General features: G+C 35.6%; 1 protein-coding gene across 3 annotated transcripts in view; it reads right to left on the reverse strand.

The window, feature by feature from the left end:
- RSPH3 (radial spoke head 3) overlaps positions 1-20541 on the reverse strand; it is a 120950-nt gene that overhangs the window by 22884 nt on the left and 77525 nt on the right. For all 3 annotated transcript variants that reach the window (XM_074187951.1, XM_074187950.1, XM_074187949.1), the window contains 2 exons: positions 18014-18100; positions 16712-16953 (listed from right to left, as the gene is read on the reverse strand). In XM_074187951.1, coding sequence (XP_074044052.1) covers positions 16745-16953; positions 18014-18100 — 296 coding nt within the window. In that variant the 3' untranslated portion in view covers positions 16712-16744. The remainder of the gene's footprint in view (positions 1-16711; positions 16954-18013; positions 18101-20541) is intronic.

Raw genomic sequence — 20541 nt, forward strand, 5'->3', positions numbered from 1 at the left:
AGCACCTCCTACTGGCCAGCCAGAGAAACTGCACTCAGTAAAGCCTTTAGCGATCCCAAGCCCAGGTGAACCAACCCCCCCAACTCAAGGTCTTAGCATAATGAAGAAGGGTCAACGGAAAGGTGGATCCATAGAAAAATTCCTGGAAGGGAAAGACCCCCAACTCAGAGAGACCTGGAACCTCTGAGGAGAATACAATCTGGTCTCCAGCACAGAAAGAATTCCTCGAAGAAATAAGGAAGGAGCTTAAAAATTTGGGAGAGACAATTAATACCTTGCAACAAGAAAGCAAAACCTTAGAAAGTACAATTGGACAAACACAAAAGGAGAATAAATCTCTCAGATCATCAATTGGACAATTACAAAATGAGAACAATTCTCTCAGATCCTCAAATGAGCAAATGCAAAAAGAAATTAATTCTCTCAAAACCTCAATTGGTCAAATGGAAAGCTCTTTCAAAAGTAGAATTGACCAATTGGAAAAGGAGTTGCAAAAGGTTAATGAAGAAAACTCCTCCCCCCCAAAAAAAGAATGGAGTCTACAGAAACTAATGATTCCATGAGACAGCAAGAGTCAGTTAAACAAAATCAAAAAATAGAAAAAATGGAAGCAAATGTAAAATACCTCAGCAACAAAACCACTGACCTTGAGAATAGATCAAGGAGGGGCAACCTGGAAATTATAGGACTTCCTGAAAACAATGAAGAGAAAAAAAGCCTGGACTTAATACTACAGGATCTAGTGACGGAAAACTGCCCTGACATCATGGAATTGGAGGGCAAAGTAGTTATTGAAAGAGTACATCGATCCCCACCAGAAAAAGATCCTAAAAGGAAAACACCAAGGAATGTTGTGGTCAAAGTGCAGAACTATCAGATAAAAGAGAAAATCCTGCAAGCAGCCAGAAAGAAACAATTTAAATATCAAGGAGCCACAGTAAGGATCACGCAGGACCTGGCTGCATCAACATTAAGGGATCGAAGGGCCTGGAACGAGATATTTCGAAGAGCAAGGGAGCTTGGAATGCAGCCAAGAATCTACTTTCCTGCAAAGCTGAGCCTACTCTTCCAAGGAAAAAGATGGACATTTAACGAAATGGAAGAATTCCAAAAATTTCTGATGAAAAGACCAGAGCTAAACAGAAAATTTGGACATCAAACAGGAGGTTCAAAGAGACACATGAAAAGGTAAAAAAAAGGGGGGGGGCAGTAAAAGAAAAAAAAATGCAATAAATGTAGCTCTAACAGAGAGAATACACCTTGCCAGAAATGATGGACATTCATGGCCTATCCATGAGACTACTATCTAATGGGATGTAACTGGTTTTAACCCCATTTGGGATAAAGACTCTTATAACTCTCAGGAATTTAGACTCTATTCGATAGAATATACAGAACTAGAAGGGTCAGACACTCAGAATTTTCTATGACTTAGATAGAATGATCTAAAAAAAAACACTACTGCCCTGAGAAGGGGGACGGACAGGAAGGAGATGGGAGGAGGGAGGGGATTGAATGGGAGTAAATCGCATTACACTAAGAGGTACAAAAAAACCTATGGTAATAGTGGGGAAGAAGGGAGCAGAGGAGAAACACCTGAATCTTCTTCTCATCAGACTTGGATTAAAGTCAACCTACACATACTCAATTAAATTATAAAACATCTAACCTTTCAAGTATTAAAAGGGGGAAAGGGGAAGGGGAGTGGGGGAAATGAGGGGAAATAATAAAAGGAAGGGAAGGGAAAAGGGAAAAAGGGAAAGGGGAAGGTGTGATATAGGAGGGTAAACACACTGAAGGGGGTCGTAGGGGGTGGTTTTCAGAAACAAAAGACTGGGGAATATGGATAAAGGGGGGGAAGGGGGAAAATACAAACAGAGGGAAGATAGCACAGAGGGCAATAAAGAATTAGTAATCATAACCTTAAATGTGAATGGGATGAACTCTCCCTTAAAACGTAAGCAAATAGCAGAGTGGATTAAAAACCAGAATCCTACAATATGCTGCTTACAAGAAACTCATTTGAAGCAGAGATACATATGGAGTAAAGGTAAAAGGTTGGAGCAAAATATATTTTGCTTCAGCTGAAGCAAAAAAAGCAGGGGTAGCAATCTTTATCTCAGACAAAGCAGTGGCAAAAATAGATAGCGTTAAAAGAGATAAGGAAGGAAACTATATCCTCCTAAAAGGTACCATAGACAATAAAGTCATTTCAATATTGAATATATATGCACCCAGTGGGACAGCATCCAAATTCTTAGAGGAGAAGCTGAAAAAATTACAGGAAGACATAGATAGCAAAACTCTACTAGTGGGAGACCTCAACCTCCCACTATCAGATCTAGATAAATTGAATCATAAAACAAACAAGAAAGAAATTAGGGAGGTATATTGTTAGAAAAATTAGATATGGTAGATTTATGGAGGAAACTGAATGGGGATAGAAAGGAATATACCTTTTTCTCTGCAGTACATGAAACTTATACAAAAATTGACCATGTACTAGGACATAAAAACCTAATAATCAACTGCAGAAAGGCAGAAATACTGAATACATCTTTCTCAGATCACAATGCAATAAAAGTCATATGCAATACTGGGCCAAGGAGATACAGACCCAGAACAAATTGGAAACTGAACAACCTCATTTTAAAAAACGAGTGGACCAAAAAACAAATTATAGAAAGAATTAACCATTTTATCATAGATAATGATAATAATGAAACAACATACCAAAACCTATGGGATTCATTCAAAGCAACTCTCAGGGGATATATTATGGCTCTAAATGCTTATATGAATAAATTGGAGAAAGAGGAAATCAATGAACTAAACATACAACCAAAAAAAATTAGAGAAAGAACAAATCAAAAATCCCCAATTAAGTACCAAATTAGAAATTCTAAAAATTAAAGGAGAAATTAATAAAATTGAAAGCAAAAAAACTATTGAATTAATAAATAAAACCAAAAGTTGGTATTATGAAAAAACCAATAAAATTGATTAATCTCTGGTCAATTTGATTAAAAAAAAAGAAAGAAGAAAACCAAATAGCTAGTATCATAAATGAAAAAGGTGAACTCACCACCAATGAGGAGGAAATTAAAGTAATAATTCGAAATTAGTTTGCCCAACTCTATGCCAATAAATATGATAATCTAAGTGCAATGGATGAATATTTACAAAAATATAAGTTGCCCAGGTTAAATGAAGAAGAGATTAAATACCTAAACAACCCTATCTCAGAAAAAGAAATTCAACAAGCCATTACTGAACTCCCTAAAAAAAAATCTCCAGGGCCTGATGGATTCACAAGTGAATTCTACCAAACATTTAAGGAACAATTGGTTCCAAACCTATATAAACTCTTTGGAAAAACAGGGAAAGATGGAACTCTGCCTAACTCTTTCTATGAAACCAATATGGTACTGTTACCTAAACCAGAAGAGTTAAAACAGAGAAAGAAAATTATAGACCTATCTCCCTGATGAATATAAAAAATCCTAAATAAAATCTTAGCAAAACGATTACAACAAGTCATCACTAGGATAATACATTATGATCAAGTGGGATTTATTCCAGGAATGCAGGGTTGGTTCAATATTAGGAAAACTGTTAGTATACTTAATTATATCAACAACAAACCTATCAGAAATCATATGATCATATCAATAGATGCTGAAAAAGCTTTTGACAAAATACAGCATCCATTCCTATTAAAAACACTAGAGAGTGTAGGAATAAATGGACTGTTCCTTAAAATAATTAGCAGTATCTATCTGAAACCATCAACAAGCATATACTCAATGGGGAGAGGCTAGAGGCATTCCCAATAAGATCAGGGGTGAAACAAGGGTGCCCATTATCACCACTACTATTCAATATTGTATTAGAAATATTAGCATCAGCAATTAGAGAAGAAAAAGAAATTAAAGGAATTAGAATTGGGAAGGAAGAGACAAAACTCTCACTCTTTGCAGATGACATGATGCTCTACGTAGAAAATCCCAAGAAATCATCTAAAAAACTACCAGAAACAATTAGCAATTTTAGCAAAGTTGCAGGTTATAAAATAAACCCTCATAAATCCTCAACTTTTCTATATATGTCTAGCAAGAAACAGCAGGAAGAGCTAGAAAGAGAAATCCCATTCAAAGTAACCTCAGACAATATAAAATATTTGGGAGTCTGTTTGCCAAGATAGACTCAGAATCTTTTTGAAAACCATTATAAAACACTTCTCACACAAATTAAATTAGATTTAAATAACTGGGCAAATATCAACTGCTCATGGATAGGTAGAGCTAATATAATAAAAATGACAATTCTACCAAAACTAAACTGTTAGTGCCCTACCAATCAAAATTCCAAAAAATTACTTTGAGTTAGAAAAAATTGTAAGTAAATTCATATGGAGAAATAAAAAGTCAAGAATTGCCAGGAGCTTAATGAAAAAAAGTGCAAAAGAAGGTGGCTTAGCCCTACCCGATCTAAAATTATATTATAAAGCATCAGTCATCAAAACTGTTTGGTATTGGCTAAGAAATAGAGTGGTGGACCAGTGGAATAGACTAGCTGTAAAAGCAGTAGATGATTATAGTAATCTGCTGTTTGATAAACCCAAAGAGTCTGGCCATTGGGATAAAAACTCCCTCTTTGATAAAAACTGCTGGGATAATTGGAAGTTAGTATGGAAGAAACTTAGATTAGACCAACACCTCACACCCTTTACCAAGATAAGATCCAAATGGTTACAGGACATAGACATAAAAGCAAATTAGATGATCAAGGACTAGTCTACCTGTCAGATCTATGGAAAGGGGAACAGTTTATGACTAAGGAAGAGTTGGAGAACATCACCAAAAACCAATTAGATGATTTCAATTACATTAAATTAAAAAGCTTTTGCACAGATAAATCCAATGTAACCAAGATCAAAAGAAATGTAGTAAATTGGGAAACAATCTTTACAACTAATGATTCTGACAAAGGACTCATTTCTAAAATATACAGAGAACTGAAACATATTTTTAAAACAAAAAGCCATTCCCCAATTGACAAATGGTCAAAGGATATGCAAAGGCAATTTACAGATGAGGAGATCAAAGTAATCCATAGCCATATGAAAAAATGTTTTAAATCATTAATTATTAGAGAAATGCAAATTAAAGCTTCTCTGAGGTACCACTTCACACCTCTCAGATTGGCCAATATGACCAGGAAGGATAATGATCATTGTTGGAAGGGATGTGGGAAATCTGGGACACTATTACACTGTTGGTGGAGCTGTGAACTCATCCAACCCTTCTGGAGAGCTATTTGGAACTATGCCCAAAGGGCAACAAAAATGTGCATACCCTTTGACCCAGCAATACCACTACTGGGTCTATACACTGGAGAAATGAGGAAAAAGGGTAAAAACATTACTTGTGCAAAAATATTTATAGCAGCCCTGTTTGTGGTGGCAAAGAATTGGAAATCCAGTAAATGTCCTTCAATTGGGGAATGGCTTAGCAAACTGTGGTTTATGTATGTCATGGAACACTATTGTTCTATTAGAAACCAGGAGGGATGGGATTTCAGGGAAACCGGGAGGGATTTGCATGAACTGATGCTGAGTGAGATGAGCAGAACCAGAAAAACACTGTACACCCTAACAGCAACATGGGAGTGATGTTCAACCTTGAAGGACTTGCTCATTCCATCAGTGCAACAATGGGGAACAATTTTGGGCTGTCTGCAAAGGAGAGTACCATCTGTATCCAGATAAGGAGCTGTGGAGTTTGAACAAAGTACAAGGACTATTCCCTTTAATTTAGAAAAAAAAACCAGATAGCTTATTATCTGATCTTGTTACCTCTTAGACTTCTCTTCTCTTTAAGGATATGATTTATCTCTCATCACACCCAATTTGGAACAAGTTACAACATGGAAACAAAGTAAAGCCTGACAGAGTGCTTTCTGTTGGGGGGAGGGGGGAGGGAAGCAAGATGGGGGAAAAATGTAAAACTCAAATAATATCTTTAATAAAAATAAATTTAAAAAAATTTAGAAAAAAAAGAAATGATGAAGGAAATGGTTTCAGGAAAAACCTGGGAAGACTTAGATGTACTGATGAAAAGTGAATCAATTTTGAAAGAGTTGGGAACTCTGATCAACACAATGACCTAACACATTTTCAAATGACTCATAATGAACATGGTATCTACCTCCAGATACAGAGCTGATGGATTAAGGGTATAAACTGAAGTATATTTTTCTTTTCTTTCTTTTTATTTTTTGTATATGGCTAAAGATGGAATCTGTGTGACTATATATTTGTAGTGGATTTTTTTTTCTTGCTTTCTATATGGGATGGAGAAATTCAGAATTAAAAAAATAAAACTGAATTAAAAAAGCAAGAATATAATTTAGGAGTCTTGGGAAATGCACTGTTACATTGAGTAAGAAGGCAAACTAGATAATTTCTAAAGTTACTTTGAACATTAAGAGTATGATTCTGGAAATGAATAGGTCAGGATCCTATTGTTTGGAATTGCACAGTGACAAACTTAAGTTGGCAAATAACCCTGTAGCAAAATATAAACTATAATGGGGTTTGCCTCCCTTGGAAGATGAATTTTGGATATGTTCTTCATCTGTGACAAGTAGTTTATTTTACTTTTCTGAGTTTTACTGTCACCTAGTGGTAAATATTGATAAAACAATTTTAAAATTTCATAGAAAATACATGATTGCATAATGTTAAATTAAATTCTGCTATTTTCCTACAGTTCTGTGGTTTAATTGGTAGTAAAGGGACTTTTCCCAAATGTAGATTGCAATCTTTTCTTCACCTTAATAGGTGGCTTCATCAGGTACTACAAGCTTTAAAAAAACCCAAATAGTGAGTGGTCCATAGTATCTTATAAATAACAGGCATTTAATAATTATTTGTTGAAATGAATTGAATCATTTTGGCAATAAGTTTCTTGGAGTTAAGGCTGATTTCTCCAAACAGTCAATCAGTGGGATTTTGCCACTGTGCTAAAACTTGTGTCTCAAAGACAAAGCTTCCTCCATATCATTTGAAATGGAACTTCAGTGAAAAAATATATTAATAATTTTATTAAAAAGAATACTAATAACAGAAAAATATTTTTAGTTTAAAAGGACATTTATTTCTACTAAATTCTAAGATTGTGCTCCTTAAAAACATCAGAATTCTCCAAATTAATCTATCAAAGAACTTATAAGCAACTAAGTAACTTCTAGTACTATACCATGTTACTTTCATCTTTTAGGGTAAAATAGGAAAAAAGATGTAAATTAACATATCAAATTATCTCAGTTTTCATTTTTCTAGTTGGCTCTCTTTGAAATTTGTAATAAAAAATGTATTATCCTTCCAAAACCAATAGGATGATGCTACCTTATCAATTAACATGTGTTTTATGAGTTCTCTCAAGTACTGGTGATGAACTATATATGTTCCTATTTACCTTTCTGTGACTAAAGACATTCACTTTTGAGAATATTGCTTGGGGCAGCTAGATGGCACAGTGGATAGAACACTGCCCTGGAGGCAGGAGGACCTGAATTCAAATTTGACCTCAGACACTTAATAATTGCCTGGCTGTGTGACATTGGGCAAGTCCTTTTAACTCCATCGCCTTAAATAAATAAAATTTAAAAAGACTGCCTGTAGTTCTGCCTATAGTTTGTGGCTATCAAACAAAACACATTGTTTCTGGTCCATCCAGGACCTCATTAGCATATCATCAAGCCAAAGGAACTAAATGAGGTAACAAGTCATAGCCAACTGTGTTATATGCTATATAATATTTCCCATGTCTCACTGTCTTAAGAAAAAAGATAAAATTTATTAAAATCAATTTGGTAAAGTATAAATACATTTTTACTAATATTCTCTACTTCAAGTTTCCATGATTTACTTACATGTTTTAAGAGGCAGAGACAGTTAAAGAAAAAGGGTGAGGGAAAATTTCTGTAAAAAATTATGACTTTAAGGACAGCTGGTGGCAGTGGATAGAGCATTAGAGCATTAACCCTGGAGTCAGGATGACCTGAGTTCAAATTTGGCTTCAAACACTTAATAAATACCTAGCTACATGACCTTGGATAAGTCACTCTTAACCCTACTGCTTTAAATAAATACAATTTTAAAAAATTATGACTTTAAAAATAAAAATATTTAATCTGTTGCACTATCATTAGGTATGGTCAAATCTATGATAAAATGAAAATGCCAACTTTTTAGGGTTCATGGTGGTATCCCACCATACAGACCAACACATTTTTTAAAACAAAAAAAGAAAGCAGAACAAAAATCTTCACTGTTTCTATGACAAACATTGCCAATGCTGATTTAAAGTTAATTATAGAGCTTAATGAAAAAAAAGTGCAAAAGAAGGGGGCTTAGCCCTACCTGATCTAAAATTATATTATAAAGCATCAGTCATCAAAACTGTTTGGTATTGGCTAAGAAATAGAGTGGTGGACCAGTGGAATAGACTAGCTGTAAAAGCAGTAGATGATTATAGTAATCTGCTGTTTGATAAACCCAAAGAGTCTGGCCATTGGGATAAAAACTCCCTCTTTGATAAAAAACTGCTGGGATAATTGGAAGTTAGTATGGAAGAAACTTAGATTAGACCAACACCTCACACCCTTTACCAAGATAAGAACCAAATGGTTACAGGGCTTAGACATAAAAAACAATACTATAAGCAAATTAGAAGATCAAGGACTAGTTTACCTGTCAGATCTATGGAAAGGGGAGCAGTTTATGACTAAGGAAGAGTTGGAGAACATCACCAAAAACCAATTAGATGATTTCAATTATATTAAATTAAAAAGCTTTTGCACAGATAAAACCACTGTAAAATGTAGTAAACTGGGAAACAATCTTTACAACTAATGATTCTGACAAAGGACTGATTTCTAAACTATACAGAGAACTGAGTCATATTTTTAAAACAAAAAGCCATTCCCCGATTGACAAATGGTCAAAGGATATTCAAAGGCAATTTACAGATGAGATCAAAGCAATTCATAGCCATATGAAAAAATGCTCTAAATCATTAATTATTAGCGAAATGCAAATTAAAGCTTCTCTGAGGTACCACTTCACACCTCTCAGATTGGCCAATATGACCAGAAAGGATAATGATCATTGTTGGTAGGGTTGTGGGAAATCTGGGACACTATTACACTGTTGGTGGAGCTGTGAACTCATCCGACCCTTCTGGAGGGCTATTTGGAACTATGCCCAAAGGGCAACAAAAATGTGCATACCCTTTGACCCAGCAATACCACTCCTGGGTCTATATCCTTAAGAGATGAAGAAAAGGGTAAAAACATTACTTGTGCAAAAATATTAATAGCAGCCCTGTTTGTGGTGGCAAAGAATTGGAAATCAAGTAAATGTTCTTCATTTGGGGAATGGCTTAGCAAACTGTGGTATATGTATGTCATGAACACTATTGTTCTATTAGAAACCAGGAGGGATGGGATTTCAGGGAAACCTGGAGGGATTTGCATGAACTGATGCTGAGTGAGATGAGCAGAACCATAAAAACACTGTATACCCTAACAGCAACATGGGAGTGATGTTCAACCTTGAAGGACTCGCTCATTCCATCAGTGCAACAATGGGGAACAATTTTGGGCTGTCTGCAAAGGAGAGTGCCATCTGTATCCAGTTAAGGAGCTGTGGAGTTTGAACAAGGTTCAAGGACTATTCCCTTTAATTTAGAAAAAATAGATATCTTATTGTCTGATCTTGTTACCTCTTAGACTTCTTGTCTCTTCTCTAAGGATATGATTTCTCTCTCATCACACTCAATTTGGATCAAGGTACAACATGGAAACAAAGTAAAGACTGACAGATTGCTTTCTGTGAGGAGGTGGGGGGAGGGAAGTAAGATTGGGGGGAAAATTGTAAAACTCAAATAATATCTTTAATAAAAATTAATTAAAGTTAATTATAAGGAAAGTTAATGTTTGTAGTACATAAATAATAGGTAAATGATTTTAATAAGCAGGAATATAAAGTTCATAAGAGATCAACATGACAGGAGAATAATGAAATATCAAGAGATAATTAAGCAATAAAGAAACAGCGATTTTTGGCTTGTAGATGGCATGCTTTAGTTATTATTTTCATTAGTCTAAAGCAAATATTTCATTCTGCTTCAAACTGGCATGATATTTCATTTTATTTGGAAATAATTTTCAAATGAACTAAATGAATCCATAGGGCTCTACATTTAACCCATCTGATTTAGGAAGAGTGGCTTCCAGATAAATGATTAAATTGATTTCATAATTTCATTAATTATATAATTATTAAATTATATAATTATTAAATTATATATATATATGGTGCTATGCTGAGTATGTGGATCACAAAGACAGTAATGCCCTAAAATAGCTTTGATTTAGGTTGGGAGATATTGCAGTAAACTAAACTGAAATAGATGAGAGCACTACCAAGAGGGAAAAATCAAAAGAAATGCCTGATCAAAGGCTTTAAGGAAGTCAAGGGCTCTGAGAGGCAGAGGACTGAGTTCCTTCTGGGGATGTGGGATTATTAGTGAGCAAATGAAAAGATGGGAGATACCATCTTGAGTTCAGAAAATAAACTAATAGTCTGGTTTGGCTTTAAGAGTTTGTAAAGGAGAAGAGTAAAGAATAATTTTGTAAAGAAGATGGAAATCAAATTGTGGAGAGCCTAAAAATGAAGCTAGGGACTTTGGGTTTTATCTGATTGACAAAGAGGATAAATCACGGATGGATTAGTTAGGGTGAAGGGGAACTTAAAAATATTGAGAAATAGGGGTGGAGTCAAGATGGCGGCAGGAGAAGAGCCTCTCCTAGATGCTCTCTCCAAAATATTTCAAAAATCTTAAAATTATGACTCTAACTAAATTTTCAAGACAACCCACAGAAAAATCCAGTGAGGCAGTTCTCCAACCCAAGGTAACCTGGAAAATAGTGGGAAAACTCTGTTCCATGGGGTTATAAGTGCAGCCCCACCAGAGTGAAAAAACGTCAGCCTCCCAGAAAACAGCCCCAGGGTACCTAGGAGCCATGGCTCCAGCAGCAGAAGCAGTTTTGTGACCTGCATCCCAGGGAGAACCAAGCGCAACTTGGAAGATCAGTAGGGAGACCTCTACCAGAAAGAGTGCAAAGCCCAGGTCCTGAGCGCAAAGTCCCGGTCCTGAGTGCAGTGACGGCATGTACTCGGCAGCGGCAGTCAGCATCCAGATCCAGGAAACAGAAGCAGGCCCACAGAGCCAGCAAGCAGGAGCCTCCAGGCAGCTGTGCCCTGAGTGCTCAGCCCACCAAAGGTAAGGGAGTGGAGGGAGACTTCCAAGGTCTGTCTTCGGTCCCTAGAACAGGACTCTGGGGCTCTGACCACATCGAGATCCTGATCACAGTCTAGGCCCCCCATAGAACAGGGACCCCACCCCCTTCAGCCCTGTGGCAGAGGAGTGCAATTGTGGTCATTCACAGACAAGGAGAGCATTCAGAGCCTCACACAGAGGTCCATGTGGGGGTGTCCCAATGAAACTCAAAAGCTCAGGAAGCACCCCCAAAACCAGGCACAGGCTGGGGAAATGAATAAACAGGGAAAAAAAAGGAACCTGACCATTGACAAATACTTAATCTATGATCCCAAGGAAGATCAAAATACTCAATCTGAATATCTAAAGACTCCAAGAAAATAGAAGTTGGGCTCAGGCTATGACAGAGCTCAAAAAAGATTTTGAAAATAAAGGGAGATAGAAGAAAAATTGGGAAAAGAAATGAGAGAAATGCAGGAAAAAACATGAAAACAAAATCAGCAGCTTAGTCAAGGAAATCCAAAAAAATGCTGAAGAAAATAACATGTTAAAAACCAGCTTAGGTCAAATGGATAAAACAGTTCAAAAAGTTATTGAGGAGAAGAATGCTTTAAAAAGAAGAACTGGCCAGATGGAAAAGGAGATAGGAAAGCTCTCTGAGGAAAACAAATTCTTGAGATGTAGAATGGAGCTAAAGGAAGCTGATGACTTTATAAGAAATCAAGACACAATACTTCAACACCAAAAGAATGAAAAATTAGAAGAAAATATGAAATAGCTCACTGAAAAAAAAAACAACTGATCTGGATAACAGATTCAGGAAAGATAATTTAAAAATTGAGATATCTGTAAGTCATGATGAGGAAAAGAGCCTTTATCTCATTTTTAAAGAATTCCTACAGGAATATCCTACATGCAGAGGGCAAAATAGAAATTGAGAGAATCCATAGATCTCCTCCAGAAAAACCAACCCTCAGGAATATTATAAACAAGTTCCAGAACTCCCAAATCAAAGAGAAAATATTACAAGCAGCCAGAAGAATACAATTCAAATTATCACAGGACTTATCAGCAAATACACTAAGGGCTCGTAGGGCAAGCAAGAATCAACTGCCCAGCAAAACTGAACATCCTCTTCCAGGGAAAATTTGGACTTTCAATGAAACAGGGGAATTTCAAATGTTTCTGTTGAAATGACCAGAGCTGAACAGAAAGTTTGACCTTCAAATATAGTACTTAGGTGAAGCATAGAGAGTGGAGAAGGGTAAATTATGAAGGACTTAATGATGATGAACTGCATGTATTCCTACATAGAAAAATGATACTGATAATAATCATATGAACTTTCTCATTTAATAGAGCAGGTAGAAGGAGCTTTTATAGATGAAGCACAGGAGAGAGCTGAATTTGAAGATAAAATATATTGTAAAAATGGAGTCACTAGCTAAAGGGGAAATGTACTGGGAGTAAGAGAAAGGAGAGGTGGAATAGGCTAAGATATTTCATATAAAAGATATTTTTTTTTGCAATGATATGGAAGGGGGGAAGGTGAGGGGGAATGAGGGAACCTTCACTCCCATCAGAGATGGCTCAGAGAGGAAACAGTGTATGTACTCTATTGAGTAGAAAGGAGAGAAGGGGGACAGGAGGAAAGTGGCGGGGTGGGTGATAGAGGAGAGGGTAGATCACAGTAGAGAAAAGTCAGATATAACACATTTTCTTTTTTTACTTTTTGCAAGGTGCTGGGATTGGGTGGCCTGTCTGGGACCTTGGGGCCAGGTGGTTGCTGGGTCTCTGGGGTGGTATGTGGGCTTGGGGCCTCTTGGCCCCAGGGCTGGTGCTCTGTCTGCTGCACCACTCAGCTACCCTACAGCACATTTTAGGAGAGGGACAGAGTGAAAGGAGAGAGAAAATATAATAAATGTTAGTGGGGAGGAATGAATGGAGGGAATTACAATCAGCAACAGCAACTGTGGAAAAATATGGAAGTAACTTCTGTGATGGACTTAAGATAAAAAATGTGATCCACCCAAGACAGAGCTGATGGTATTAGAACACAGACTGAAACACATTCCCCACCCCCTTCTTTTACTTTATTTCTCATGAAGTTCTATATTTTTGTTTATTATGTTTACTCTTTTTTAGGTTTTTACAAGGCAAATGGGGTTAAGTGGCTTGCCCAAGGCCACACAGCTAGGTAATTATTAAATGTCTGAGACCGGATTTTAACCCAGGTACTCCTGACTCCAGGGCTGGTGCTTTATCCACTGCGCCACCTAGCCGCCCCTATTATGTTTACTCTTAAACAAGAATATTTTAGTAATGTATAAATAAAGTCATATTAACCAAAAGAAAAAAAAGAAACTAGGAGGGATGGGAATCCAGGGAAGCATGGAGGGATTTGCATGAACTGGGGCTCAGTGGGATGAGTGGAACCAGGAGAATGTTGTGCACCCTGACAGTAATATGGACTTGCTCATTCCATTAGTGCTATGATAGGGACAATTTTGGGCTATCTGCGATGGAGAATACCATGTGTATCCAGAGAAAGAACTGTGGAGTTTGAACAAAGACCAAAGATCATTACCTTCAATTTAGAAAATGAACAAGTTATCTTATTATGTAATTTTGCCCTCTTATACTTTTTCTTCCTTAAGGATACGATTTCTCTCTCATCACATTCAACTTAGATCAATACATATCATGGAAACAATGTAAAGACTAACAACAGACTGCCTTCTGTGGAGGGCGGGGAGAGGGAAGCAAGAATAGGGATAAATTTATAAAACTCAAAATAAATAAAATCTTTCATTGGAAAAAAAATTTTGAGAAATATTAACCTATCTTTCTTCCATGTGTGCCTGAAATTTCTTGTGATTAGCTTTTCATTAAACAGCATTAATAGGAGTTACTATTTTAACAAGATAGCATTAATTTTCCTTTATTCACAAACTTTTCTGACTCTCACCTAAGCAAATCATATGTGCAGAGTACTAATAATTTTGGAATAAACAAAGGGTTTGCTTTAAGCAATTAGAACTATTCCAATAATTGTGCCTAGGTTTTGATTCTCAGTTCTATTTATAGCAACTGCTTATAAATTCTTTATAAATCTGTTTTTGCATTTCCAGTACAAAGGGGGGGAGATATGTGAGTATTAATTCTTATTACTACTAAGTTCCAGTCTGACTTCACCAACTACCTGGGCCTTTCAAATAAAATATATGTAATATAACTAATTCACCCCCCCAAAAAATAAATTTCCCTATTATTGTCAAAAGTACAACCATTCGGGGCAGCTAGGCGGCACAGTGTATAGAGCACTGGCCCTGGAGTCAGGAGAACCTGAGTTCAAATCTGGCCTCAAACACTTAATAATTACCTAGCTGTGTGGCCTTGGGCAAGCCACTTAAGCCCATTGCCTTGCAAAAAACCTATAAAAAAAGTGATAAAACTACTACCATTCTTCTTTTATCTGGATTTAAAAACTTGGTCTTACCCTTGGGTCCTTTCTCTCATTCACCCCATATATAAAATTAGCTGTCAAATTATAATTTCTTCCTCTATAACATTATACATCTTCTCTCTACTCACACTTGCCTCTCCTCTAGTTAAAGCCCTCATAATTTCTTGATTTAACTATTACATTAGCTACCTTGTCGATCATTCTGCCAAGACATTACTGCTTTTATGTATTGTCTTTTGTTAGGCATTTAATCTCTTTACAATTTAGTCCCCTCTCACCTTTTTGATCTTCCTACATTCTATTTCTCTCCATGTACTCTACGATTTATACTATGTTATTCACTTGTTCCTTGCACACAATATTCCATCTTCTGTCTGTATGGTTTTTCTTTGGATGATTCACCTGCCTGGAACACTCACCCTTCCAAACTTTAATCCTCTTTGACTTCTTTTATGTACCACTTCATCCAGAAAGTCCCTCCAGGCCTCCTCCAGCTGCTAGTTTCATCATCTTTAAAATCTCCATCCATCTTCTTCATATTTATTGTCTCTATACTGATCTACCTTTGTTGTCTCCCTCTTTAAAATATAAGCTCCTTGAAGGCAAAGGCTGTTTTTTAAAATTTTGTATTTTGAGTTCTTTATAATAAGTGCTTAATAAATGCTTATTGATTGTTCAATTACAAAGGAATTGGGAAGAGAAATTGGTATTTGTTACTGTTTTGAAAGGCTTAAAGTGCTATCTATAAACAATTTATAAAGTAAATTAGTAATTTCAGCAAAAGATAATTCAAGCATACATGGATCACTTCTACATTATAGCAATTCTCTGGGACATTTGGAAATTATCAGAAGTTGTCACCTTTAATTAACTTAGGTCAAAACATAAAATATTCTAAAGTGTTTTCCAGATAGTCAGTGGAGGTAAAGTCTCCAAAGAAGAAAAGTCAAAGGTAAATTCCCTGAATCCATGTTCTTACTTGCCTTTAATCTCACAAAAGTCATTTGGTCAGTAGCTTTTAGGATTCCCATCTGACACCTATATCATATCCATGCAATCTCAGGTAGAAGTAAAGAATAAACCTGACATGTTAAATTTCACTTCCTGATTCTCCATGCCTTATTCCACAGGGTAGGTAATGTTGATATATTTACTCCACACCATATATCTAGGTCGAGATAATAAAGTATCTATTAAATGTCTAGCAAAGGACATTTATAATGATTTTGTTTTTACATTTATCAGAAGAACCCAATTTGGAGAAAATTATAATTCATACAGTTCTGTTTCTGGAGTATTTAATTTACAAAAGGGATTGCTTAAAAATGCAGCATTACAGACAGGGCTCTTAAGACTTCCCCCCCAACCCTGAAATCATATTTGCATATTGAAAATAACATAATCTGATTAATTTTAATGGAAATTAGGTATGGCTCTTAAGCTCTTTAGGGAAACCATAATGATTTTCATTCAAGCAATGTTTTATGACAGAAACTTCTGAGTTAAGCACTTCTGCTAAAAAGGAGAAACTAAATGACGAGCAACACTGATTTGTTGGTACTATAAATTATAGATAATAAAACTGTATTAAATTACAAATTAGAAAGATAAAGAAAAAACACAGCATGTTAGTTGCAGATAGTAGTAATGGAGAAGTCTCTAGATTAAGAAATTATTCACTAATAGACTCCTCTTAGATATTCTTGCAATACCTTCCTACCATTAATCTTGCTAATTGAATATTTGTTCACAATTTAGTTTTTAAGATTAGTTCTATTCTTTTGTTATATTTTATTTATCCAGTTCATAACAAATAAATAAATGAAAAGACAGTGATCTAATGAAATAAAGCTTCTACTAATTTAGGGCAAGAGAAACACTGAAATATCATTACCTGATTATTTGATGGACTGGATGTCACTTCATTTCATGGCTTTGTCATTTCATCAGATAGTGTGTTCTTCTCCAAAGATGCATTCTCCAGGGAATCATCTGTCTGCTCCGGTTCCTCTTGTACATCTTCTATTTCCATTTCTTTCCTTTCTTGGTCATTCTCAACAGAGAAACTCTTTGACTGTTGATTTCCAAGCTGTTCATACTTATTCAACCTATTTTCAACTACCTCACGAATCAACACTACAAAGAAAAAAATATGGATGAAAGATGCTATAAGTAGATGACTTTGGTTTTGCATTTTCAATATTAACAAAAAGTTTACTAGCACATTCCCTCCCCTAACTTCAATGTACTGTATTTACTTTCTTATGAAAAACAGTCTATCATAAGGATATTAAATAAAAGCAATTTTTTTTTACTATTGGTCCTTACTAGTATGAATCATAAGATCACAGAATTTGAACTAGAAGGGACTTCAGAGACCACAAGCAATTATATGTAAAGGTGTTTAGACCTAAATCTAATAGTGAATTTTATTAAGATGAATCTATATTATTTTTCTAGAGAAAATCATAGGTTTTGTTTTGCTTAGGACTAATACTCCTCAATCTATCTTTCCAGTCTCAAGATCATTAAGATATAATAGGCCTTCTAATTAGATTTATAATCAAGATTAATTTACCCAGAAAAAAGCTTAATATAATCATGGAGGGGGGGATCTTGAATGAAATATAGGACTTCCAAGCACTAAAAATACAGAATTTTCAAGTGCTCCTAATGAAAGACCAGAGTTGAATAGAAAGTTTGAAGTTCAAACATAGGAATTAAGAGAAACATTAAAAGATTATACAAACAAATGATAATGAAGGACTAAATAAGGATAAACTAACATTTTAATATGAGGAGGTAATACCTTATTCAACTCTGCTCATCCTCAGTGGTTCCTTGACACCCCATCCAATCACTCCCCTTCTTATCTAATCTTAACTGGCCTCCCCCTCCAGCTGCTAATGCTTCCTTCTACTACATACTTTGTATGTGCATGTATTATTTTATTGGACTACAGTCTCCTCAGTTAGATTGTCAGCTCCTAAGAATAGGGACCGTTTTTCCATTTTCTGTGCCTCCTTAGCCTTAGTCTGATACCTGGGTACCCAGTAAGTATTGGCTAATTGTTTGATAGAAGCTGAACCCATCCTTAAGCTATAAAAATACAGTTAAGCAAACCAACTGACAGTATCTGACAATATATGCAACATTCTGAAAATGACTTAATAAAAATAAAGTAAAAACAACTTACTGTCAAGGACTACTCTTCCCTCCATGTTGTATTCTAACTTCTTATCTACTTCATGCATCAACCATGGTAGGAATCCCATCTCAATATCTGTAAGGTAAGAAAAACAAATTTTAAAAATTTTAGAAGTTTAGCAGTTTTAGTAATTCCCATCACTCCTAGAAGACACTTACAGATAAGTTATTATACTCACCTATGATAATGGAAGTTTCCTTAAAACAGTAAGGTTAAGCTAAAGATAGAACAAATACTTGCTGCCTTATATCATCCCCCCAAAAAAAACCAAATCAAAACTTCCTCAAATACAAAATTTTAGAGCTGTCAGAGATCTTTAAGAAATATCTAATCCCGGGGTTCTTAAATCTTTTTTGTGTCATACATCTCTCTAGCAGGCTGGCAAAGTCTATAGACCTCTTCTCAGAATAACATTCTATAATTACCTAGCTGTGTGCCTTGTGAAAACTTAAAAAAAAAAGAATAACATTCTAAAATGTATACATAAGCTTAAAGAAATAAAACAGATTTAAAAAAAGCTAACAGTCCATGTTCATTGACCCCCTGAAATGTGGGTTCTATGCACCCTGATTAAGAAGCCCTGATCTATTTTCAATATTCTTATTTTGTTGTTATTGTTCAGTTGTTTTTCAGTTGCATTCAACTCTTCATGATCCCATTTGTGGTTTTCTTGGCAAAGATACTGGAGGGGTTTGCCATTTCCTTATCTAGTTCACTTTACAGATAAGGAAAATGAGGCAAACAGGAATAAGAGACATAGCTAGAAAGTGTCTGAAGCCAGATTTGAACTGAGGTCTTCTAGACTCCATTTCTATCCACTGAGTTGCTAAGCTGCCCTATTCTTAACATTTATAATTCAGAAAATAGACAACAAGAAAGATAAGACTGGTTTTATTTTTTTTTCAAATCCTACCTGCCTCTCACATTGCTGTACATATTTCTCTGCATAATAAAACTCATTTAAAAAAATGTATGCTCTAGGATATGTTTTTCTTTTTTAAAAGTGTTTTGTTGGTTCTTTAAAAAAAAATCTGTCATTTCCCAGCAACCAATTCCCCATCCTTTATCTCACTCAAAAGAATGCTACTTTAAATGGTTAAAAAACATAAAACCAACAAAAACAGAAAGGGTTATTTTTTCCAAGGATGGTAACAAGACAATGAACTAGGTGGTTATGAAAGGTTCTTTCACACTCTAAGACTATGATTTGTGTGTGTGTGTATGACTAAGAAATCACCGTGATTTTGTCCTCTTAGACTTGTCAGCCAAATAGGCAGAACTGCTAACTGGGAAAGAAAGGAAATGAAAGGATATAATTTATTAGACTAATTTCTTATTGTCCAGATAAACTGAAAGGGGAGAGTTTTTCTGAGCTTGAGGTACATATGGTACCTATCCAACTAGCCTTTAGAAAGTGGTGGTTTTAAAAAAAAAGGCAAGTCTTGGAAACAGTAACATTGACCCAGTCAATAGCTGGTTCACTTTTGTTTTAAAACAAGACCACAGAATCAAGACTGGCAGAGCTAGAAGGGATGTTCCAGACCACCCAAGTCAGGTCTCTCCCAATTTATAGAAAAGGAAACTGGCCCAAAGAATGGAGTTAGGACATGACTTGGTAATGATAAATAGGAAGTACAAAGATTCCTTCCCTACAGATTTATGTCACTGATGTAATTTGTTATGCTTTTCTGGAGTAACAGCAGAGTGCTTGGCAAGGGAGAAATGACATAGTTAAGAATTTGGTTTGACTTAAAAGCTATTTGATCATATTAAAACCTGAATTATCAGGAAGACCAGTCTTCTGGCACTCTAAACCAGCTCTGAATCCTGAAGAGGTCATGGGAATGATAATTGGCATGGGATTTGGGGGTGGGAGGGGGAGAGGGAGGATTGATGGCAGAAATTTTTGGTAGCAAAGTAGGTCCTGGATAGAAAACAAGTAAAATCAAAGAACTAAACAGTTTATCTTATAATTTATAAATGGTATAAATGATAAGCTCACCAATTAGAAAGAAAGCTTTTGCTCTTCTTTTCCCTGAAAGTTGAGAAATGTGGGAGAATTAACAGAAGAGAAAAAAAGGAAATGAAGTGAAAAGAAGAAAAAGGCTAGAAACACTGGCACCCATGGTTGAAGAAAGAACCCACAAGACACAGACACTGTAATAAGAAAAAAAAAAGCTGACTGAAGATGGAACAGCTCTGTTATCTTGAACAGAAAGACAAATATCCACATCTCCCTAACCCTTTAGAGCCTAAAGAAATCTTCCATATATGAAGCTGAGGGTTAACTGCATTCTTATTGCAGTGGCATCTCATAACGGACAAATATTCTGTAATTGTTTTTTATAAGTTGTATAATTAGAGGCTGAATAGGAAGCATTGTAGCAAGAATAAAAGAACTCAGGTTCTTGTCCCAGCAATGGACAAAGCAGATGCATGATACTTTGAGGAATCATGAACTACTCAAATGAAATTTGAATTTTCTGAAAAATCAGAGGGGAGGGTAAATTTATCTC

Source organism: Macrotis lagotis, chromosome 5 (assembly GCF_037893015.1).
Source record: "Macrotis lagotis isolate mMagLag1 chromosome 5, bilby.v1.9.chrom.fasta, whole genome shotgun sequence".
NCBI classification, from domain to species: domain Eukaryota; kingdom Metazoa; phylum Chordata; class Mammalia; order Peramelemorphia; family Peramelidae; genus Macrotis; species Macrotis lagotis.